The 25,432-nt window shown below is 39.3% G+C and overlaps 1 protein-coding gene across 2 annotated transcripts in view; it reads right to left on the bottom strand.

The window, feature by feature from the left end:
- Positions 1–15,289, bottom strand: part of MTA3 (metastasis associated 1 family member 3) — a 136,788-nt gene extending 121,499 nt beyond the window's left edge. For both annotated transcript variants that reach the window (XM_039569009.1, XM_039569010.1), the window contains exons 1-3: positions 15,189–15,289; positions 12,976–13,043; positions 11,002–11,095 (exon numbers count right to left, since the gene is read on the bottom strand). In XM_039569009.1, the coding sequence (XP_039424943.1) occupies positions 11,002–11,095; positions 12,976–13,043; positions 15,189–15,216 (190 nt within the window). In that variant the 5' untranslated portion in view covers positions 15,217–15,289. The remainder of the gene's footprint in view (positions 1–11,001; positions 11,096–12,975; positions 13,044–15,188) is intronic.
- Positions 15,290–25,432: the final 10,143 nt, after the last annotated feature.

The following is a 25,432-nucleotide window of genomic DNA, read 5'->3' as shown; positions in this document are numbered from 1 at the left end:
CTCTCCTACCCCTACTCAGAATGGCATATGATTCTGCTTATAAAACACAAATTATTTATCTTCTACAGTATCTCCTTACAGAAGGGCTGAATTTTGTTGGATTTTTTTGCAGGAAGGAAATAAGAATTAGGGAGAAAATAAAAAGAATGAGAAGGAAAGAAAAACAAAGAAAAGGATTTGTATATCCTGCTCTTGGGTAAACTTAATAAAGACACATTAAGGCTCTATGTGTGGGATTAGGAAACGAGAACAATATTTTCCAAGAGAATGCCTGCTTGATGCCAACATGGTAAGAAAGCTTTTCTGTCTATAGACCTGACAAGACAACCAGGAAGAGGAGTTCATTCACTCTGATGGTCTGTGTAAGACTTAAAGGATCATTTTTTTTCCATCTCTTTTCCATCTTCAACCATGCTAGAGATTTACCTCCCAGAATACATTATATCCTTGGTGTACAGAGATAATGCGATCAAAATTTACAGGAACTATACATATGAACTGAGAGAAGTGTAAATATATGTAGTACTTTAAATTATTAAAGCCTTTTAATTCATTAATTCTGATGCCAGGAGGAAAAATAAACAAACAAAACAGTGTAGGAATAAACATCACCTTGTATTAACTGGTCAAATTTTAAAACATATGCCAATCCCAAGTAAACCAATGAAGTTTTTCTTCTACTCTCAGTACTTTGCTTTGTAGACAATACATTTAAATACCATTTTTGTTGCAGCAAGTAAAATATCAAAAATCTTCACTTATTCATCTCATACTTGGTAAATATTCAGTATTCTGATTCTGGCTTTTTTTCCACTCATTAAAAACAAAAATTAAAAACAAAAAGAAAGGGGAGAGCATTATGAAGGTATATGAAGCTAGCCCCCATTTGAAGGAAAATATAAATATGAAAGCTGCCCATATATCAAAACCTTTTTTCTTGTATTATACTTGGCAACTAAGTCCTTGGCCTCTTGAGGGCCTACTGAGAATAACTGCATCAGGATTTCACTCCTGACAGCAGCACCAGTCAAAGGATCTGCCTAAAGGAACTGCCACACAGCCAAGGGCCACAGTACTCTGTAGGTCTAGGTTACAGGTCGCTGACTCTGCCAACACTATTTCTACCCTGGTTTAAGCCAAAACAAGGCTGCACTTTTAATGCAGGAAACTGAAACATGACTCCCTTCAGCATTGCATATCACTATCACAATCCTTCACAAAAACAAGAACAGGCAAATTAAAAATTAATTCTATCATTCAGCATATCAAAAATGGGAAGTTAGCTAATTTAGTTGGGCTGGTTTTGGATAGATGTTTAACCTGTTGTACAAGTAGAAAAGGCACATGCACTCACATAACCCCCAGATATATGAAGGCATAATGCCCAGCAACTGTGCATCTTATGTACTGTGATAAATCTTCAAACAGGTTTTGGATTCAGGCAGTAGGTGACAGCCAAAATGAACTACTTAGCTCCCCAAACTCTTTTAGGAATTTGATAATGTAGAACAGGCTTTTACTGAAAAAATTGTGCTTTTTACTACTCAATCTTTTTTTTGTATTCTGCATTAGTACAAAACAATGTCTCTGCAAGGATCACAGAATCATTTGTGTTGCGTATCAAAACCAGAAGCAAAGCAGATTCACACTACAAATCTTTGCTTGATCAGAGAGGGTTACAAACAGCAGCTGAGGTAAAAAAAAAAGTACTGATCAAACAGACAAACAGCACTGTGAAATAGCACAGCCATTCTGGCCACCCACTCCATGTGGTTTGGGACATGACAAACTCAACATATTTGCTAACTTTGAGTCCTGTTACTCGTGCAGGCTACATTTAAGAGAAAGAGAGTTTACCACACAGAAAGAGACAAACCACACAACCACTTTACACGTTAATCTTATCTGCTACTTCTACCTAGTCCATAATACCTCACATCATAGATATATATACACACAGCACTGCATGAATCAGCTTGGGTAGGAAGCACTACACCCATTCTCACACAGAGCCTTGCTCAAGCTAAAAAGCTCCACCTCTACCAGCATGTGTGCAGTTACAGGCATGCATGAGTATTACCAAGGGCAGCTATTGCAGATTTCATCCCACTGCATAATACAGACATTCAAGAATTACTGCTGGAAAGCCTGTAAATCTTCAGACCTGATTCCCAAATCACATATTTAACTGCCACTGCATGATGGGAAAAAGTCTTTCTATATTAATAGTGAGTTTACATCATTCAGATTTATAAATTATATAAACTACTGATTCAATTAGACTATCAGAGAACTCTTTGAAGATGTGAAATGCATCTCTAATTGGAGCTTTACAGATAGAGATAACCTAGCAATGTTTTTGTAGTCTAAAATTTATGCCTCAGGTGCTTTGGTACAGTGTGGGTGCACTGGGAAGAAAGTGGGAAAAGTCACTTAAAATTAGGAGCCAAGGGAAAAAAATGAAGAAGTAGAACCATTTGAGACTATGGAAATCTAGGAGGTGTGAAACATCCTATTTATCTTCATGAGACAAAAAGTTATGATCAATAATATCAGTTTAAATACTACAAGTATTTTGGGGGTACCAAGAAAACAGTGTAGGATCACTTGCCTGCACAATTAAGAAACACAAAAGAGGCAGGAAAGCAGCTGAGAGAAAAGAGTTACATGTTTTCCACAAATCAGAAGAATCCCTGAATAAGTACGGTAACAATGGCACATGTATTTAAAGTTGACCATGAGGAAATGAATCCTTAGGAACACAGGGAAATAGGGGAATGCACAATGCTTTGGCAATTTTCTGTGAATACTGTCTCCTTCTAAAGACTCAAATGTGAAAAATTTATTTTGGGAGTAGAGCTCAAAAAAATGACACCTTTTGTACCCTACTGAGTTCTTACCAAGGAAACATACTAAATAAATACTTCTGGTATTTAAAATAAAAATAAAAACTGAGCTTCATATATCTATTAAACAGTTTTAAGCATAAATATGACCTGATATTTTACAGCTTTCCACTCCTCACAGCAAATTCACTAAAATTAATCCAGATTTTAGGTTTAGTTTGTTTTTACGTTCAGAGCAATTGGCAGCAATGTATTCAAGCCTCTTAAACTGTGTGTTCAGAAAATAAGATTTTTGAATTTGAAAGAAAATTAATCTACACACACTTGCCCAAATTGTAAGTTTATACTTCAGAGGTCTAAAGATGAAGCTAGCAGTTAACAGCTGGACAGAACATGCAAAACTTAAGATGTAGTTATACAGATTGCATGGAGTGGACAATTTTTAATATGTGAAGAATCCATGCATGATCCAAATGCAGATCACACATTCTCAGGTGAGAAAAAAACCCCTTTTTAGGCAAGTTTTATGCAAGTTTTCTATAAAATCTAGGAACTCCTAAAATGATGAACTTAGTTGTAAATCCATTCATCCATTAAGAGAAGATCATTAACATTCACAACCTGACAAGCCATTCTGCACCAAAGGAGGAGCCTGAACAGATAGAGAAGTTAATAATTCTACAAGATACTTGGGGCTGACAGTAAACTTGTTAATAAGACAATATAACTACTAATTCTAAAATGTCAGTCATGAAAAGAAGACTCAGATATTGTCAGAAGAAAACACTAATTACTGCTTCTTTATTGCTTTTACTCTTGAGGAGAAAAAATACTCACAAGTTCTTGAACAAAAATCAAATGAAGAAAACACATAATTTATGAGACTACCCCAAGCACCCTTGAAAAGAATAATTGGGAGCCTTGAGACAAGTTTCTCCTTGGTGACAAGGAAGTAGTTTTTGACAAGGCTTGTTGTATTTCAGCAAGTTCTGAATTTTTCCCCCCTCTTCAAATAAATTAAAATTGATGGCATCCTCTTGGGTAAATGAAGGAAAACTTGATATTCCCTTGTCTCAGGAGATCAGAGATCATGTCTTCCTCACAAAAAACCCCAAGCTCATTTTCAGTGAAAGTGATAGTTACACTAATATAAGAGCCTTAGCATAAAAGCTACTCTGCCACTGATTAAAGAATTTGTTATCTGTATCATCCTTAAATGGTCCTCCTAGGGTGTGTCTCTCCCACATCACAGACTTCGGGATTCCCAGAAGCAACACAACATACCTGAATTTGTTACTGCTTAGTTTACATGTCTCTATCAGATGTCTGTAAATAAGTATTAACATGTAAAATTCCAACAAAAGCAACATCAGAACCCATACACCTAAATTTCCTGGCTTCCAATACTTGGTTTTGTCTCTGTTCAGCACCCCATCTTCAAAACAAACCCAAGAGCCTTCTGATGAGTTGCTCACAGACAGGGACTTCTGAAAAGCCTTTCTTGTCCTCAAAGAAAAGAGGGCAACTATGTGAGGTTGAAACTAACTTTCTCCTAATTCTTGGTGTGTGTGTGGACAGAGATGACAGAGCCAGGGACACTGAGCTGCCAACAAAACACAAGTTTATATTTACAGAAGCCTTGAGATTAACAGGGCAGTATCTCACTGAACCAGTTACACAAGTCTGCTCACCCACTCCTCAGGCATATCTAGCAGCCAAGCCTTCTTCCTTATACACACTTCAAGAGATTCTCCTACCTTTCATTCCCAGCTCTGTCTTTCCAGGCCTTAGCTCCTTTCCCTCCTATCCAACTGGAAAAATGGTATCCTTCATCACAGGGTAATATCAACAGATCTCTTTTCTTAGCAGCAAGCAAGAGAGGCCTTCTCACCAAGTACAATTACAAAAAATGAACTGTAACCTAACAGAAAACTTTCCAAAAGCCACAAAATTCCATGGAAATGTTACTTACACTACTGTAAGAGACACAAATCAATTGAGCTCTTGAGCTCTAAAGATTTATTTTGCTTTGGTTTTTTGCATCCACATGACCACAAGCAAGACCAAAAGAGTTTTGTTTCTGTTTTATTTGTATCAAGACTGATGCAATGCTGTCTTTTCACTCAAAAGAGCACCTACTAAATAGGCAGCTATTTAAACTTTAACTCCCTTGAAAGGGTAACTAAGAACTCTCTATGCCTTAGTGCATCCTTTTCTACAGGACGGATGCCAGTCTCTACAAGCCCACCAGTAAAGCAAATAAACTATCTTAATTCATTTCCTGGAAGCTGTACACAGGATACAAATAAGCATTCACCAGGGGGTTGATTTTTGTTGTCTGGGATTTTTTTTTAAAGAAACTATGAATTATTTCAACATTCAAAACTATCAAGATAGAGAAAATGGATTGTATGCAGTACAAGAGTTAATATTTGTCTCTTGGGTTCATTTTACTGAAGGTGCTTCTGAACATAGGCTGCAAAGATAACAGGTATCAAGGGAAGTACTGGAACCAAAAAAAAGACAATTTAAGATTTCAAATAAAATCTCCAGTCAAAACATACTTTTTATGCTAAGACATTATGTGACTTGAATTAGGTAACAGGAAAAATCATCTTAAAGTGATTTTTCAGAAAAGGGATTGTGATTAAAGAAACATTGTATTCTTTATTAATAACTGTTTAGTTTGATGTACAAGAACTGCTATGATGAAAAAGAACCACAACCAAAAAAAAAAAAAAATCCACCAAGTTTCTGGTTGTGTTACAATCTGATTGGACAGAAATAGTCCAGCTATAGTATTTTATAAATGTTTTGAATTATACTGAGTCAAATATGTGACTAAGATAACAGAACACTGAACAACACAGTGTTTCAGACATTTTACTCTTGAGCTCTTGCCTGAACCCCAAGGGTCTCCACATCCATAATTTTTTTGACACAAGTTTTTAAATTGTATTTTTTTGATTGTTGAAGAGGGCAGGAAAAATTCTTGTGTTTTTCCTGGAGGTGAGTATTAAGAAAACCACTATGCAACCATATGTTAAAAAACCTGGTAACACATGAAAAGAATTCACATTTCAGTTTTGTGTATATTTGGGAACATCAGTGAGTAATCTACTAAACACTACTTCTCAAGCTAAGCTCATTTTCTTAACATCTTCTATGATACCTTCCAGCCTACTGCTCTACTGAAATAAAATGCTTCTCAAAAATCAGATGGAGTATTAACAGCTTATTTCTCTTGGATGCATCTGGAGTGCTGGCAATTAACATAGACAATATGCAAAATATTCCTCCCCTCAAATACAAAGCACCTTTAAGTGAAGGTAAGAAGGCTCAGCAGCAGCTAAACTCCTCTGCAAGATCAAGCCATTTCCAGGAATGCTGGAGCATTCTTGATATTATACAGAAAATAATCTCCAAGTGCTTGTAAGGCGCTTTGAGGTATTTTAACAGCAACTATAAAAACGTATTGGCATATTAAATATTTTTCCCCAACTTTAATAAGAACTTCTAATAGGAGCATTACTTTACAGGCAAATAAACTAAAGTACAGAGAGAATACTGGATTTGTTTCTGATTGCAACACACCAATGTCATACAAAGGTCAGAACTGAGTACAGACTCCAGCATTTGATGATAAAGTTTAGTGGGCATGGCAGTGTTCAGTCAAAGGCTGGATCTTGGAGGTCTTTTCCAACCCTAATGATTGTCTAACCAGGAACCACTAGCAGGACTCCTTTCCTCCTAGATATCTACCATGTACAAAAATTCTGTAGCAGAAAACACCATTTACAAAGCAATGTGACATGAAACATGACTGATCAAGAGCAAAAGAATAAAAGTCCTAAAAAATGTGCAACAAGAAGTAAAGCCAATACGTGATCTCTAAAAAGAATTGAGGTTGAAAAATATTCTTTTATGCCAGCTTCTGTAATCTAGAAAAATTTCATTTTATCTTTCATCTCAGTCAATGAAACCAGCATCTCAGATTTTTTTTTTAACTAAGTCCTGTCTCATTCACAAAGAATATCAATTGTGTTAATGAGAAAAAATAAATTCTGCATGGGCTTTATCACAGGCCCAGAAATATTCTTGGCATTTAGTCAGCATCTCAGCACACCTAAATGAAACAAACCCTCTTAATAAATCAGAAGATGAAGGACTCCAACAACAGTAATTTTTTTTATATCCTCACCAGATGGTTGACTAGGCAAAAGCTGGCTGAGGAGTTGCAACAAGAGAATGACTTCAGACACAGTATTACATGATAGCACACGATCAGATAAAGAACTCAAAGTGTAAAGGACTGCAAAAACTGGCATCAGGCACTTAGGTCACCCTACTCAGCTTCAAGAAAGTAGTAGTGAATAAACCTCAAATACTGTATGGTTCTTGGAATGGTCCCTGTGCAGGGGCAGGAGTTGGACCCAATTATCCTCATGTGTCCCTTCTAATACAGAATATTCTATGATTCTATGATAAATCTATTGCAAAAGAAGGAAATACAGAACTTGAGCCCTTCACCGTAACCCAAAACCAAAAACCCCAAAACTGCTGGTACAAAGCTAATACAGTCTCCTCTCCACAGCTATTAAAACTTTGCCCTAAAATGCTTAGATTAGCTCTCCTTAAGAAAGAATCATCTACATTTTATAGATTCAGCTGGCAATTTCTCAATCACACCATTTAGTTAGCAAACATCTCTATGTTTGCTTCACCCATTTTAATGAGCTGGGTGTTTCTGTCCCATCTCTCCAAGTTCACTCGCTTACGCACTTGGGTACCTGTTGCAATCGCTCTTGTCCTGCCTGCCATCCTCTACTCATCTCTTCCTTCTTTTCCCTTCACAGTAAGCCTTACTCTGCTGGTCACTTCTTTCATGCCAAGAAAGGAATGACCCCCTTACAGTGATCCTGTGGTGGTGACTATAACCTAAGTGCTGGTGAGTGTTAGCACCCCAAAAGAACTCCCTTACTAAGCTCAGGAGGTTGCACAGGATCAAGAAGCCGATCCTGGAATGTCTTTTCGTTTGTATTTCAAGTTGACCTTACCATAAACTCTATTTTATAGTAACATAAATCAAAGGTGAAAAAACATAAAAGTCCTCAAGTGCCCATAAAACATTCCAAACTCCTGGATTTAAGTGGCTACAGTCAGCTTCTAGAACTATTCCCAGATCTAGACTGATGTCATACATGATGCTGGTAGACAAATAAAAATTTCCTTAATTAAATTCCACCTGGAATACCAGAGAAAAAAAGAAGGCAATACAATTTCCTCACAGATTAGTGACACTCTTTGAAAACAAGGGAACTCCTCTGTACCTGAGCATTTTAGAAGGGCCTAAGGAAAACTTGATTTTCCTCCCTCAATTTGTTACAATATCTTGAAACATTTTGGAAGACAACTTAAAACAAAAGCAAACAAACAAACAAACAAAAAAGCGCAAAAAATCCCCAACCAAATTTTAAAAAAAAACCAAACCAAAAAACCACTGAACAAAAAACAAAAAAACCCCCCAACAACAACAAAAAAAAAACCACCCTAGGAAAACAATATACTGATTCTTTACTAGTGATAGGGTCATGGATCAGCTTTATTCCAATTTTACCAAACGTTCTTTAGAATAATTCTGAAACTTTTTCAAGTGATCAAAATTTTTTTTAAAGTTCCAAGATATTTTCTTGCAAAGCTGTTTTCTTCTTTTAGTAAATGGGACCATGCCTACATCTCAAAATATAACCTTGAGTCAAAAAAATACCAACCCCCACCTGCCAAAATCTTAAGAAGTACATAACTCAGATCCATTTTCTCAATCATAAAAGGAAAAAAAAAAAAACAACCCAATGCTAGCAATACAAAATATCATTAGAAAAGATCAAGTAGATCTTATATTTAAAAAACTTCTCCAAACAGGTACACAGGAGAAATCAGTGGCTGAAGTTGAATTTCCATTCCTTAAGAAACTTGTATCTTTTAGCATTTCTATTATACCAAACCAGGTAGAAGTGTTGAAGTGCCAACATGTTTAGCTATATAAAACATTTCCAAAACATTCAATTCATAAATATACAAATATTTTGTTTACACACACCATATTTCTAAACAGAACACTGTGTTATTCCAGAACGAAAGCCTTTAAAGTGATTTGACATTTAACTACATCTGCTCTATGAGCTATAGGAAGCTCTAGCCGAGCAATCCTTCACTGTGTGCTGTCCCCTGTAACTGTAACAAACATCTCCTAAAAGAACGTGGCACTACAGAGTCCAGAGATTGGTCAGAACAGAAACATTGTGTCCAGAGAAAACCTTCCCAGAGAAACCTCATTCATAAGAGCACTGGGTTAGAAGGCTCATAACCTGTGAGACACAGGCATTCTAAAGATGATTGTTGAGCCAGCTGGAAATCACATTTCTGTTTTCTCACTACAAACCCACAAGGGGATCCCAACAGAGAAAACATGATGGAAGATTCTATGGCACTTCTAGTGACACCAACAAACCCCTAGTATGATATAGGAGAAGAGCAACACGCCATCAACAAATCCTTTATATCAAAGTGCTGACAAAATGGCAATCTAAAACTCACACAGGAAATAGAAAAATCTTATTCACTTTTCCAGATGGAATGATACCCACAGAACTAACATACCCTTTTCTAAAAAATAAGCCAACTAAAAAAAAATTTACAAGATTCATGTTTTAAAAGCCAAATTAAAATAAAAAAATATTTCCAGTAAAATTGTTATCCTTTTCATACTTTCTTGCCCCTCCATTAGAAAAGAAAAACAAAAAAAAAAGTGCTAAAAGTTTAGTGAAGCTCACCTTAAGTTCTACGTTTCTGTACATTTCAGGTGGAAGAACTCAAAAGAGTAATGATTGCGGGGGCTAATGAACATGACCAAAAATAGGTCACAAATAACTCTAGAGTGTACCCAACTATATTAGAAAAACATTAAATCATTCCCTTAATACATAAACGAGATGTATCATCTTCCTATAAAAGCCAAGCAAGTACTTCATACTCTGCACTCAAATCACCTCCCCTTCTCCAGGACCAATAAAAAATAGAACAAAACCCAAGGGTTGGCTGTTTCTCTTCACTAACCATGCTGGGATGAGCAAAATTACCAGAGCCGTACATTAAACAAATTGCAGGGTATTTTTAAAGCACCTAATTATGCTATTATATATCTGCATTAAAAAGTTGGCATTATGTAATGTCTTTCAAGAGATTCATCCTGAAAAATTACAGATTTATAACCCCTACATAATTTACTCACGGATTAATTTTGAAAACTCAAGCATCATATATAATCAAAATGGTACTTAATAGCATATGGCAAGAAATTTATGGGATGTTGACATACTTCACACCAGTTATTTACAAACATGACTGCAGTATTTTGCAAATTACTGTTTTCTCAAACATCTCAGATTTTTAGGTTCTGAATTATATTTTCAGAATCATATTTTTTTCTCTTCAGAATTATATTTTTCATCAAAAAGTTATGGAACAATACTGTATTTCACTTGCATACCAAATGGCAGATACTAAAAAAGTTAGGTTCATGTTGAAAAATGGGGCTTTTTTCACCTATTACCACTTGTTGTTTTTCTGGAAAAAAAAGGAAAAGAAAAAAAACCCCAAATCCCTTATTTTTTCACTAATATCTACATTTAGCATAAATGCACATAACAGCTCTTTTACAACCTCCAGTGATTTTCAGTCTTCAATGATACATTTCATTCTTTACGTCAAGCAATACATGTTTATGTCTAAATCCAAAAAGTCATGTACGATATTTACAAGAGCTCTTAAGCCTAAATTGACTTACAACCAAGAATTACTTTTGACATAAAAACAAGAAATCCAGCTGTATCTCCCAGATGAAAAGATACATTCTTTTTTTTTTTTTTTTCCCAGATGAACAGCCTCAATCACATGGATACAGCTGAACTTAACTCCCAGAAGCAACTGATAGGAGCAGGATAGTATCAGATAATACTGAGCAACTAACTGGATATTAATAAATGCCTAACATAAATATATATTTCACATGGCAAAAAAAAATGCAAAGTTAAGCAGCTGCAGAAATTGAGCAGGCTGTGTTAGTAAGAAAAAATGCCCTGTACCATCTACTTACTAGCATGCTTATCTGCAAGCATTATAAGGCTGTTAGAAATATCTCTTCGCCTGTAAAAACACACCACTTTTGCTTCCACGTTTCCATTGGCAGTCTACAAAAGAAAGATAAAATCAGGTCAGAATGTATCCCTCCTCAGCTGAGTAACACAAATTAAATGCTCTCTGCTTGGAGTGTTCCTCTATCAGTAGTTCTCTCATGATCAGTCAAGCTGAAATCAATGGAATTACTCCAATAAATAAAATTTTCTTGAGAGAGGCCAGTACCAATTTCAGACCAGACAAGAGGAATAACTACAATTAGTGCTCAGAATTTCTACATTATTCAGCTGTTCAGAGATGCAATGCCAGTATCATGCTAATGTAAGAATCCTTCAGAAATTTTAGAACCTTGTGAACATTTCTTTGCAAACCAGCTTTAGACAGAAATGTATATTTCAAAGTACTCTGGCATTTTTTCAGCATGCCATTGAATATAACATTTATTGAAAAAGTCTTCTTGAGAGAATTCTGAAAGGTTTATTTGAAAAGTCACAACAGCTCCTAAAATAAAAGAGCTATTTAGTTCAATGTTGTTTTCATGACTCATTATGGGGACCATGCTCTTCAGCTTGATGATGTAAAGAATTTACTAATATTTGAAGAACTATATCCTCCTTCTTGGAGGATACAAAAGTACTTTTTTACCTTGAGTTACTTATTTAAAACTGAAAAGTATAATGTTTCAATTAAGTTTCTTACCAAAAAATACTGTCCCTGGTAGAACAATAATCAAAGCATTTTATTACACATCCACATAACTTCTCCATGTTTGCTCTATACCTTTAACACTTGAAAGCAAACTATTCACATTTAAGATGTCAGGACTACAACCTCCAACCTCTCTTTAAGAAAAAAAAACAATACATGACTCTGTTTAACCTTGCATGAGCAAGATTAAATTACAGCAGTGCAGTTTAAAGATAATAAACATTACATTCAAAACATGATTGGAATCACGTCAATTACTGTGAATAAAAAATACTCTTCTCCTATAAAAGTCCAAAATGATTTGCCATGCACAGGTTCAGAAGATGTTGTGTTGGACAGCACTAACAGTTAATGTGGCTGATGTCTGCTATGGAGTAGTGCTATGTTTCATTAATAAGAAGAAAACCACATGCAGGTCACCAATTTTTTAATCTACATTCTAACCACTGGGAAAAAAAAATCTTAATCATTATTTATACCATAAAGGGCATTTTGACAATTAACTTTTGATGTAGTGCATCAGTAAGTTTTAATACTGCTTGAGGGAAAAGTAAGAAAAAAAAAATAATACATATAGAAACGCCACACTATTCTTAGTAGTGTAAGAGTGAAGAGAAATAATCGTGCTTTCCCCAAAATGACATTTAATAGAGCCTCCATTTTTAAAGAAAATACACTCAGGATAAAGACAGAGAACACAGTCTGTATTCAAAAGCCCATTCTTCACTCACAGCTGCCAGAGCAATGAACAGCCACAGAAGTCACATATTCTGTTATTTGATCACTGAAAAGTCTCGCTGGTACCTTCCAGCTCTTTACACATCTATCTAAAAGCAGACACATTACATGATGGCTGTCATTCCAGATGGATTCACAGTGTCCTCGTCAGCCAGAGAATTAAATTCATTCATTTCCATAAGAATTCATAGAATTCGTTTGAAATTTTTTGCAGCAGAGTAATTCTGTTCACCAGGAATGAGCAGCTGGGTGTTTCCTTAGGTAACAGCACAGAATTACAGGATATCACATAGCAAGTTTTCAGTAACTGAAACATACACATAGCGAATGTCAAGGAAGTTAAAAAAAAATAAATAAAAAATAAATAAAAAACCCGACCAGAAGACCCTACCACAGGAGAAATCTTATGGGATGGAAATAATTCTCAGTTTCTGACAAGCACACTGACTGCTATCAAAGGTCAAGAAAGAATCTTAGATATTTGTACCTTGTTGAGTTCTTCAATTCTCCTAATGAGATATGGATTGCTGGAAGAATTTTCAAAATAAACATAATCTGCAAGGAAAAAAGGGAAAGTTGCTGAAACACTGAAAAATATGTAAAGACGTATCATTATTAGTGCAAAAACTTTTTCCTAAACCTAAAAGTTCTCAAAGCACTGAGATTTCTTCATGAATGTTGGGACAGGGATGTATTTCTACACTGAGATTTAGCATAATTTGTTCCTAAATTCTGGTTATAACTGCACTACACCTGCTTTAACAACCATGCTGGAAAAAAAGTTAAATGCCTTGTGTTGAAGCTTACACTGTAATCCAGTAATCCACACACTTCATAAATCTTGACAGAGAAGAAGCAACTTCTCTCAATCAACTAGGGAAGATTTAAAAAGGGAGCACTTTAGGGAGTTTCTGTATTATGGAGATTAATATTTCTGTAAGAGATGCCACTTAACATTTATTATCAGGTGATGTGGCAGTACAGTTGTCCCAATGAGTAATGTATGATATTTGTAATATTTGTAATGTATGATAATGTATTTTATGATATTTGCTCTTGTTGTCATCTCTGTCCAGTAAAATGCAAACTATATTAAGCAGCAATTGTCATGAGATTAGCAAGGATCTTCCAGGACAAAATCTCTTCCAGCATCAAAACAAAAATATTTTCATAGAGTGTATGGAAGTTTACTCATATCCTGAAAGCTGCTCCCGTATAATATACAAAGAATTGACATGCAGCACATTTCCTTCAATAGTTTTCTGAAAACTTATTTTTTTTTCAATGAAAAAGTACCCATCAAATGCCAGCCACACTTTAAATTTGATATTGGACTTCTGCACCATGCACCTTGCAAACTTTATTTTTAAAGAGAAACTATAATGATGTAGAAAAGTCTTCTGCAATGTTTTGACACTACAGTACAATGAAAATGAACTTCAGGCAGTTCTAATGAAAGAATATGATCTCTGTATATTCACGATTGCTTATTTAGATTACAACGAAAAAAAAGAGAATTGGTGACCAAAGAGGCAAACCCTACCCACTACCTGCTCAGAGAAGGATTACTTTCCTGAGTAAAGGCTGATGGGACTACAGTCTAAATACCCTAATGAGGAAGCATGAAGATGGAATATTTGTGGCTATCATCATATCTCAAAACATTAGCAGAAAGGGATTCAACCTATTGTCACCCCTCATTTGCACACATCTTCCCTCTCAGCTCTGGCTGTGGAGAGAGCAGGAGGACAGAGCGATTTTTGAGCACCCAGTACTGCACACCTAACTTGAGCGGTGCACCTGAGCCACAGAGCTGGGCACACTGTCACGTTCGTTCCCTCCGTGAGGGAGCGAAAGTTATCCGTGTCATTTTCGAGAGGCTGCGGGTGAGAAGACAAACGTTTGCCTTGTTTTTCACCGCCTAAATGCCCCCTCCCCTCCTCCCTTCGCTAAGCAGTCACGTATCAGGGCGCTCCTCAGGGGTCACGGCGGTAAGCAGGGAAGCTGACAGAAATCCCCCGGTTACACAGCCGGATTAATTATTTATCCCCGGCAGACCAAGGAAGGCGCGGAGAAACTCCGCCGTGGGAGGGAGGGAAGGGGCAGGGGAGCGGCACGGAGGAAAGCGCCCCCCGGGGTGGGCGCCGGCTGCCCGTGCGCACCGCCCCGCACCGCACCGCACCGCGCCAGCAGGGCCCGCCAGGCCGCGGCGGGGCCGGCCCGGCCCGGGGGCGCACGGCCGGACAGGCGGCCCCTCGCTCGCCCCGCGGGGCCCGGCGGGCGGCCCCTCCGCCGCTCTCCGGGGAAGGAGGCGAGGCGCGAAGAGAGGCTGTGCCCGGCCGCGCCGCGGTGCGGGGGCTGGAAGCCCGCGGCGCCGCTCCCCCCTTCCCCGCGGAGGGCGGCGCTGCCCTTCTTCTCCTCGGCGGCGGGGGCCGGGCTCCCACCCGGCGCACGGAGCTGGCGGGGGAGGAACCTGCGTCCTCCCCCTCCGCCCCGCGGAGGGCCCGGCGACCCTTTGCCGGACCGGCTGCCGCCTCCCGCCGCCTGCCCGGGCCCGGCCGCCCCGCTCGGGGACGCGCCAGCGCGAGGGGCCGGGGCGCCGCTCTTCGCCCCGGCGCGGCGCGCACGGCCCGCGGCCCGGCAGGGCCCCCCGGCCGTGCGCGGGGGGCTCCGGGCGGGCGCTGCTGTGTCCCCACATACCTCCCACTCGGTACATGTTGGCCGCCATGTCTGCGCTCTGCGCCGCCCTCCTCCTCCTCCTCCTCCTCCTCCTGCCGCCTCTGCCGGGCCGGGCTGGGCAAGGAGGGAGCGGCTCCCGCCGCCGCCCCCCCGCGCCGCGCTCGCCCCCACCCCGCGCCGCCACCCCTCCCCGCCCGGGCGCAGGACACAGCGCCCCACGGGGCCGCCGCCGCCGCTTCCGGAGCCGCCGGCGGGGAAGGGGTTAAACGGCCGCCCCCGCCGCTCCCCCCGCGCACCGGCCCCGGGGCGGGTCGCGGGCAGGGCCCGGCCGCAGGTGGGGTGGGGCGGCCCGGGCCGGGCGGTGCCGGGGGAGGTGCGGGTGCGCGGCCGCGCTCCCCGCCGTGCCCGAAGCACGCCACGTTTTGCGGGCTCTCGCCGCTTTGTCCCTCTCCTCTCCGGCCCTCTCCGGGTCTGGCGGCTTTTTGGCGTTTGCCTCGTCCCCGAAGCGGCCGAGGGATCTCTCCCCTTTGGCAACTCCGAGTAGTATCCCAGAGAAAGTTTGTTTCTTGCGCAGCACCTGTTGGTGATGGGTTTGGCGGCCCCTTTGTTCGCCTCCGGAGCGCGGTCCCGCGGGCGGCTCCGGCGCCCTCAGCCCGCCCCGGGCACGGAGGAGCTCTCCGCCGTTCGCAGGAGGAAGCCTGCTCGCAACAGGCAGCAGAAAACATCTACTACAGAATAAATATGAATCCAGTAGCTCGTCTCAGAGTCAGGAAGCGTCGAAAGAGATGCTTACAAATAATCCGATGAGAGAGAGATGCTTCAAAACCATCAGTACTCCCCCCGCCCCGTTTATACAAAGTTCACACCATAAGAAACAATCCATACACTTTACTAACAAATTGATCATGCTGTGGCTTGCTTCCTTGGAAGAGAAATGCTTGTTTTCATCTTTCTGCAAGGAAGGGGATGATTTATTGTTTGTTTTATGTCCTGAATATTTACGTGTGCAGCTTGAGCATTACCAAGCTAAGATTTCACTTCATCCTGAGATGCAGGAAAATGTGTTGATTAGAAGGAGGATGATCTCTGGTTTTTCAAACGATCATATCCTTTCTTCACTTTCTCCTTTAAGCAAATCTGGGACTATGAATTTAAGTTTTTGTCTACTTCTAGGAGGCCTTTAATTTGCCAAGTGACTACAACTTTGTGTCAAAGCAGCAACTGAGTAACAAATTTCTGAAACAGATGAAATAGGCATATGATACAGTGATTTATTCTTCCTTTAAAAGCAGCAGCACATTCAAGCGCTGGAAGGAAAAAAAGGGTATTTTCCGCAGTTGAATATCTGCGGGAGCTAAAAATAAAGTCAGCAGAAACTCCTTGGGAAGTACCAACTCGGTCTAGCCGGGTATTTCCAGAGGCACAAAAACATGACCTTAGCAGAGACTTGAGGTGTTATTTTTTACTCTTCTGGTTTACTGCTTGGGTAAATGAAACAGGTTAAACTTTCAAGGCAAGAGAACAGTTAATTCAAATAGTTGGTTTGTCACAACCATTACCAGTTAAACAAAACGCCTCTAAGCTATTTTCCTCATTTTAAGTCCGCACTTGGACATTAGGGGAATTCCCCACACTTGGAAGTTTACAACCTCCCCTCACCCAGCAAGGTGTGGATTTGGATAGAAACAGACCATTGCTTCTGACAGCTGAAGGCATGGCCTATGGAAGAGGAGGGCAGCTCCTGAAGGTCCAGAACGTGAGAGAGCAGCCCAGGGAACCCATGGCCCCAGCCCGTCCTTTGAGGCTGACAGCCTGAAATAGTAAGAAAACCACCCTTACTTGCAGTTGCCAGCCTAAGGCTGCACCACAGACCAGATAAAGAGAGAAAGAGTGACATTTATACAGCTTAGTACTGAATCCCTGGGCCTCACTGTTCACAGTAACACGGCTCATACAGCCAGCTCCAGGCTGAGGTGTACCGTACGTCCATAGTCCAAGGTCACTGCTTTGGGAGTGGGCACAGCTAGTTAGTGGATACAGAGCTGCAGGACTGGCAGCACATTTTACTTTGGTGTAACACAGACAAAAGCCTGGATACAGTTTATTTTCAGTGCTCTCTCAGTGTACAGAATGGGAAAAATTAAAGTTATGTAAACATCTCCATTTTTCTAGATTAAATAGAATGGAAAACTCTTGTTCCAACCACAAGACTCTTGAGAAAAAAAGAAACAGATAAGAGCCTTGTCTTAACCTGGTATAGGAACTGTATTTAGCTATAGACTGAGATTACTTGTGCTGCTCGAAAGAAACCACATTTCTGTGGCAACTTAATTGAAGATACAGATTATTCCTGTTAGATACATAGGTTACCTGAGAGCTTCATTCTACAATTTTCTTTGTTGTGCCACCGTTATAGCAGCCCATCGTTCCTCCTCATGGTCCTCCAAAGAAAAGCCAAGAAGGAAAGAATGGAGTGTTAAAAGGATCATTTTAAAGTATGGACTAGTTCCATGTCCTGGCTGCCCAATTGCCCCCATGGTAAGCTAGATCAGCAGTCCTGAAGGAGATGGACATCAGGCACTGAGAGAAGAGATGACTGAGGACCTTTCATGGTATTCCCAACACAGCGTCTGTTCACTTATCCAGCCTCTTTTTCTGGCTTTTTCACTTTAGCCTCATCAGATGCATCTAAATCATGTCCATTACATACCTATTAAGCTGACTGGAGCTATACAGTTTTCTTAATGCATTTAAAAGAACACTATTATGAAATAATTTTTTTTCCATTAGAGATAGTACAAAAAGTTTCACCTTTTCTTCATAGGCAATTTAAGGCTTCTTTCTTATATGTAGAATTAGGTGGACAAAGGTAATGGGAATCTGCTATCAGAGAATTTTATTCCTGAATTTTCATTTTTCAAATTGAATTTTCTCATTTTCCACTATTGCAGAGGCACAATGAAAGTTTTACAAAGCTCTGGTAACTTTATCATTCCATGAAGTCGTAGAATAAGGGAACTTCCATTGCAGCTGTTGTACAGTATCCTGTTTTGTGTCCACAGAACTTAATTTCAAAGTTTCCCGATTTCAAAAGTTCCTTAATTTCAAAAAACCTGAATCTAAACAACACCAGCTCCGCCACCAAAAAATGTCCAGCCTATAAGCTTCCTCACAACAGATACCAGAACTGAAGACAAATCTTCCTAAATCACTTGTTTATTAATGATTATACTGACAGTCAAGAGGACTAAACTAAAATATATTGATAGAGGTGCATATTTCAGATTGAAATACTTCAGGATCTTACAGGTAGGAACATCTTACTGAAAGCAACAGAAACATTGAAGAAGGAGTTGCTTGAACCTTCATAAAAAATGTTCATCTTCCTGTGGAGTTTTCACAGAGGCTCACCCTCATGCTAATGCAATAGGAAGGAAAAGGCCTTTCCCAACCTTGGGCCATACCTATGGCACCTTAGAGGGTTTGTTGGTTTGTTTGTTTGTTTGTTTTTGGGGTGGCGTTTTTTTTTTGCACAGGTAATTTTGAAGCACAGGAAACATTCAGCAGTTCAAGTTCATGAGTTCACACCAAGGAAATCCTGCTCCCTTGCTAGTAAAACTTTCCCACAACAAATAAACTGGCTGTGTGCACATAATCCATGCAAAAAGTTAAACAAAATACAAAGGACTTCACAAGTGATCATTTCTTATCAGCCTAAACTGCTACACTGAGACTGAATTGCCACCACCAAGGACTTGGGTAGTTTATGGACTTGTCCTGTAGCTCAAAAATAAGATGTAGTCTGTACAAAGTCACTTTGCTCTCATGTGAACAAGCATACCAGCTAACACAGTTGCACACTGATCAGACTGACTTACAGGCAGCTAAAACTACAGGGACTTTTTTTTCCCTACCAATGCAAAGACACACCATAGCTTGCAAAACCTCACTAGTGAATTTATAGCAGAGACAGAATTCATATTGGTGTCACTTAATTAGTCACGAAACAAAAATATTTTTCCACATCAATAGTCATGATTATATTTATAAAAAACTTACAGAACTACCATTTTGCAACAAACATTATATAAGGTGGGGGCTTTTTTATTTACAGTAATACAAAATTCAGTGTTTATTATCCCAAGCAATTGAAACTTATAGCTGCCTCTACAAAACAGAAACTGTAGGTGCAATCTCTAAGAGATTCTTCCACACCAACTTCTATATAAATCAGAAAAAAAATCTCAAACCTCTCACAAGAAAAAAATCATCTTCTCTTGGTATCAGAAATAACGTTGGCTTTTTTATTGACTCTGAGTCAGATCTCTCAAGAGATTCTTAGCTAAATATGTCACTATTTTCATTAACTATGATTTAAACAATAGCTTAAAGCTAATTGCTGAATTACTAGTAGTCTGCAGATTTAAATGTTGAATCCAAATCTTAAAGTCGTAAGAACTCCACTAAATCAATGTACAGATAAAAATGGTGCTTATGGTTGGCAACAAGTTATTAATTGAGAGGGTAGCTAAAACCAGATCTCAGGTAATGGTTTTTCAATAACTATCATAGTGTTATATAGATTGGTGCTGTAGCCTACCAAAAGGCACTTCTTTGACACCACACATAATTTCATTTCCTATAAATCATACAATTGAATCAAGGTGTTCTCTTTTTTGGTTTTTTTTTTTGTGCAAATTAAGTCAGAACTGGACCTGTATGTACCTGTCTTCCTGTTGTGACTGAATTTGCTTTAATGAAAACCATTCTGTTGCAATGAAAAAATTACTTTAGGTTTGAGGGAGGGAGGGAGGGATGGTAAAGTAGGGTTTATTATTAATATTCTAGTAAAGGCTAGATGTATTTCTTCCACTCCAGAGGCATAACTCTCAGTTCTTGATAACAATCTCAGTAACAGAGAAAATATCTTCTTTCTTAATCAGATTTAAAAAGAAAAAATAAGATTTACCAATCTAGAGCTTTTGTTAGTGCTACCAATTTACCTTCCAATACACATCTTAATGGAGAAAAAGCTTTCAGCTCTAGGATTCAGTTTTGTACCCCATTCTGTTTGCCAGTTGTAGAAAACCCCTAGGTTTATGTCTAGTTTCTGTTCAAGTCCAAGTGAATTTTGTGGTTGACTCCAGTGGAGCTAAAACAATACCATTGTACAGCTTTTTAATCTCTAACACAAGCAAGGTTGCTAATGAGAGCAGCTGGAAGCACACTGGAGCATTGCACACATCTGCAGCACTCCGAAATGAAGCCATTTTGGACTTCAACACAATACTGGATAGATATTAAACAATCCACAGCAAATTTACTCTTTATCTCTCCCTTTCTTTCAACTGATCTATTTTTTGTGCTTAACACCTGCTAAAAAGCTGTGAAAGGTGCTTAATGACACCTATTTAAGTAGAGTACAGTACATTCATCTGAGCAGAATTAATTTAAGGACTCAGCATCTGTTCAGTTCAGTTTTTCTGGAGCTTGAATGATCTCAGGCAGGCAACACCAAAGTGCAACTTATTGAAGTGTACCCTCAGTGCCTTCCTGTGTCTCTAAAGACTGCCTGGTGTTTCCATTACAGATGCATTTGACCTGAAATTTTCAGGTACCAGTTCTACCTTTAGTGTTGAAAATCAGAACAATTTCCTTATGCAGGTAGCAGGTCTCCAGCTCAGTGCAGCGGGAACACGATCACTCATTGCTCCGTTCTGAATTCAGGCTGGATGAGTCTCAGGGACACATTTATCAGTGCTATAACACACACACCTTCCTCTTATATCAAGGGCATCATGCCTGCTTACACACAGTGAATTTAAATTTGTGTTCAAGTGACCTTTATTTCTAACAACAGGTGGTATGACAGAGGAGGTCAGCTTGCCTGCATGATGAACAGGTGTTTGACTGGATGACTTACTTCCAAAAACCAGTCGGGGGAATGGTGACAAAGAGCGCAGCACTCAGCACAATGGCAGTACTGCTGGTATTTTGGAAAGTATTGCCATTGCATTTGAATCTTTTACTTAGAGACAATCAAATACCTGTCTCAAACCAGCGAAGTTCATGAAGTATTTTCTCAGGATGAGTGGAAAGAACAAGGAACATGCGTCTAGACAGGTAGGTTACTGCAGGTAGAGTTAGTACACCAGGCAATAGGTGGTAACACAAGGAATACTGCAAGAACTAGAGGATGCCTAGTTGCAAAGCTGGCATGGTTTTTATTGTTGTTTGGAATTATTTTGTTTGTTTTAAATCAGCTATGTTTTGCTTGGCAAGAGGAAATAAACAGCTTGAAAACCCCCTTCCCCACAGCACACAATGGGCTGATGGAGAACACTTGTGCACTCAGAAAATTCTGAGTATTCCCCCAATACAGCAAGAGAACAGGAGATTTTACATATTTCCTATAGCAATGAGCCTAACTGATATGTTCTGCAAGTAAGCTCTTTAATAATGGCTGTTTGTGCCAAAACAGACAAAACAATAGGCAAATCTGTGCCAAATTTGACTGTTTTTACCAAATAAGCACAATCAAAAAAAACCCTGAACATATCACCTGCTTCTGAAACATCCATACAAAAGAATATTTTACACTCTTGCAAGCAAGATGTTTTTATCATTTATATTTCAATATAAACAAAAACCAGGGTGCATCAGCTCTCTTCTCCTTATGAAGCTCCTTTGGGATGCAAAGGTACAACATACAGCTGAGACTAACAAACACAGAGAGCCAAAATTTAATGGTTTTATTCCCCTGTCTTCCTCAAAGCTATCCAACCAACTACTCTGATGTAAGGAACCAGTAATGGGGAGAACTTCTAGAGGAAAACACAAATTCCTGCTCTTCAAGATGAATATGACCAAAGAAGCATCTTTCATAGTATGCTCTTTGAAAAAACTAGAGCCCTTCATCCAGTGGTTCTGCCACACAACTCTGCAAATTTCAGGGTCCATCCTGCAAGTTCTGCTTTAGGATAAAACTCAAAAATTCCTTAAAAGAGACATGATAGGAGGAAGAAATCATGGACTCCCATGCGTACAGTATGCTTGGTTTCCTTTTCTTCTAACACAAGAATAATCTACACTGGAATAATCCCCTTTTATACTGTTACATCTACTTCCCCTTTAGGGATCTGTAAAAGTTGTTAAATTAATGAATATGTGCAGCAATAACAAAAACAAAACCACCAGAACCCCACAAAAACCAACCAACCAACCCCATCCAAAAAAAACCCCAGAACCAAAAAATCCCACCCCAAAATTAGTCAGCAAGATATCCAGGACTATTTTCACTGAAACCAGTTCCTGAATTTCACCAGAATAATCACCAGCAGCCAAATCAAAGTACAAACATATGTGTATGTGAAATGCCCAGAAGCCATCACAGAGGAAACAAACACAGCTCGTACTGCTAAATCACAAATACACTGGGACAGAAGAAACCTGCTCATGTATGTTTCTCAGATCTGCTTTCAAAAGTTCTGCACTTCTTTCCAAATGGATACTCACATCCCTCTGAGGCTTGGCTGGGTCCATGAATACACCAAGGTCAACATGCAAGCCCATGACTGGGGAGCGCAGTCTAACAGATGCTGAATGCCATCTGCTTTCGTGGACATCAACCAGGTAATACATAACACTCCATACAGGTAGGAGGCCTTCCAACTTTTCCATGCTGGAGAATACTCACACAGTAAGTACTTACACTGCATAACTCTCATAATAATTATTCATAACATCAGTTCCCTAGGGACTGCTCCATTAAACCAGTTGAAAACAGTACACCATGACAGGGAGGGGAAAGTTGCAATAAAAATATCCCAGCCATAGTGACTGTCAAGCCTTTCAGGATATAACATCTTTAATGAATATTTTCAGAAGATTTCATGTTTTGATTGGGGTCCTCTTTGGCAGTTGCCCAACATTTTGGGATGAGAAAGGTTATTTATGTTTGATTGAGGAATATTTTCTTCTGAACAAAACAGTGTTGTGTTCTGCTATGATCGCTTTCTGTTTAGAAAAGAAATCAACAAATGACTGAATACAGCATAATGATCTGTTCTGGGGGGGAAGCAGGAGGCGAAGTGTCTGGGCAGGGCCAGTGTTGCCTTGCATAGGATGGAATTCATGGGCTTTACACTACTTAATCTGACATTTTACCCGAGCTCTTACCTTGCTCTTTAGCAAGCCTGATGTAATCTATAAAGCACTGAATATGTGAAGTTTATGTTAGTTCTAGCTTTAAAATTTGAAGAGGCACACTGCTTAAGAGTAATCAGGACTTTCAAAAAAGCCTTTTGAAAGGCCTTTACACCTTTCCTCATACATCAAAATGTAAAAATCAAAGTATCAACTTGTAGTTTAACTCCCTCTTTTTCTTTATGGACAAACTCTGCTGTGAGTATCTTTCTTATTCACCTACAGATTTCTCTGATGAAAGCATCACAAGGACTGAAAGGAGTATTTGCTGCTGTATTAGTCCTTAACAAATTCAAAAACATTTCTGAATGGAGTGCATAGTTCAAGAACTTTGTTCAGGGATGAGCCATTTCCTACAAACATTTGGAAACACTGTTACTCTTTCACCAAAATTATTTCCCCACCAAAGAGGACAAAAGTAACTACAGTTCTTCATAACCTTTCTGGAATTGTGTATTCACTTTCTGGTGGAGCCTGCTGTTCTGAATAGCAAAAGACAATGCTGCTTTTTCAGACACACCAATCTTGCAATCCCCCACAAGTGCAAAACTTCAAAACACAGAGAATCCATCATATCACCATTCACAACTCTAAAATTTTCTCCATCACTATTTCCATTACCAGCCCCTCTTCCAAGGTCTACAACTCAGCAGTAAAAGTTCATGCTAGGCTGAAATTTGTCCTGTGAAGTTTAAGGAACCCAAGAGCTATTTTCTTTTTTACTACAGAATTACTTCTCTGTTGTAGGAGACAGAGAGGATTGCTTTTACGTCAGAAAGATAATCAAAGAATCTAATGCCTACACTTACCATGAGAAATAATTGTCCTGTTACTCACAATATCTGTCTCTTGAGCCAGTTGACCTAAACGGTCACAATTTCTGCAACAATTTATCTCCTAAATTCATTAAATACAGCATATACTGGCATATTAATAATACTAGTCTAACCATCATTATTAGCAATGCAACTGTATTATTTTATTTGCCTACAGAGACTCAGAAATACTGATCTGTTATTAACTCTGTCACACCTCTGTAAATTCAGAATAACTATATTGGTATGGTTGAGTTCATCCACAGGAATCACACTCTTGGGGAAAGCACAAGAACTTGGTTACATGAATACAAAACACAGCAGTAGGTTGAATCTTTTAAGACCCAACCCCATGAAAGGAAGACTGCACAGGTCTATTCTGCCCTAGTATGGGATAGGAAATCATAAGCTTCAGACTGGTAACTGGTCTGCCAGGCCTCTCTGGCACACTGGGAGGAAGAATACTGGGACACTTCAACATGCTCACTCCCACAAAGCCACCGAGAAGCTCAGGGTTAGAAATACAGCTCCTCAGGCTTGTCTTCCTCTCGGCTTTCAAGGATTGCTCCTCAGGAAATAACAGAAGTGTAAGACGCTGCAAAAATCAGCTGTGTGAGCAGACAATCCAACTACACATTTGGCTGCGTGTTTTTCATGTTTTATGAAGCCACTGAAATGCTGAATTTGAGAGATGAGGAGGTTGTAAGGAACATTTTCCAAATAATCTCTGCAAATAATAAAAAAGCACCAGAATCTGGCACATCCTTAATTTCTGCTGAAATGAGGCCACGGCAACTGCACACATTTTAGAATGGGTGACCACAGCCCAGGCTGACTGGGGAATTCCTCACCATCCTCTTTTTAGAAAAAGATGCCTGGGGCTAAGAAGAGAGAAGGAGAGTGGAAGAATGTATGACTTACTGAAAAGGAGACTCGAAAAGAGTTCCTAGTACAGCTCCTGGAAAACAGAAGCACAGGATTTCAGTCCAATGTTTTTATCAGTTTTGGGGGGTTTTAATTGGTTCATTTTTTTTTAACTTGTTCTATTTTGTGTTTTGGGGTTTTTTTAAGCTTATTTTCCCTATTCTTCTCTTTTGAAGAAAAAAAAAAATCTAGTCTATGAATTACAAAATGAGTTAGGAAGAAGACACAGACAACCAGTGATATAAATTGGTGAACTAAAGACAGATCTCCAAATAAAAGATTTAACTATAGGAGGAAAGCAATCAAACAAACTGCAGTGCA

Source organism: Corvus cornix, chromosome 3, assembly GCF_000738735.6.
Source record: "Corvus cornix cornix isolate S_Up_H32 chromosome 3, ASM73873v5, whole genome shotgun sequence".
Taxonomy (NCBI): domain Eukaryota; kingdom Metazoa; phylum Chordata; class Aves; order Passeriformes; family Corvidae; genus Corvus; species Corvus cornix.
The sequence above is the reverse complement of the archived record's forward strand: the minus strand, read 5'-3'. Positions and strand labels throughout refer to the sequence as shown.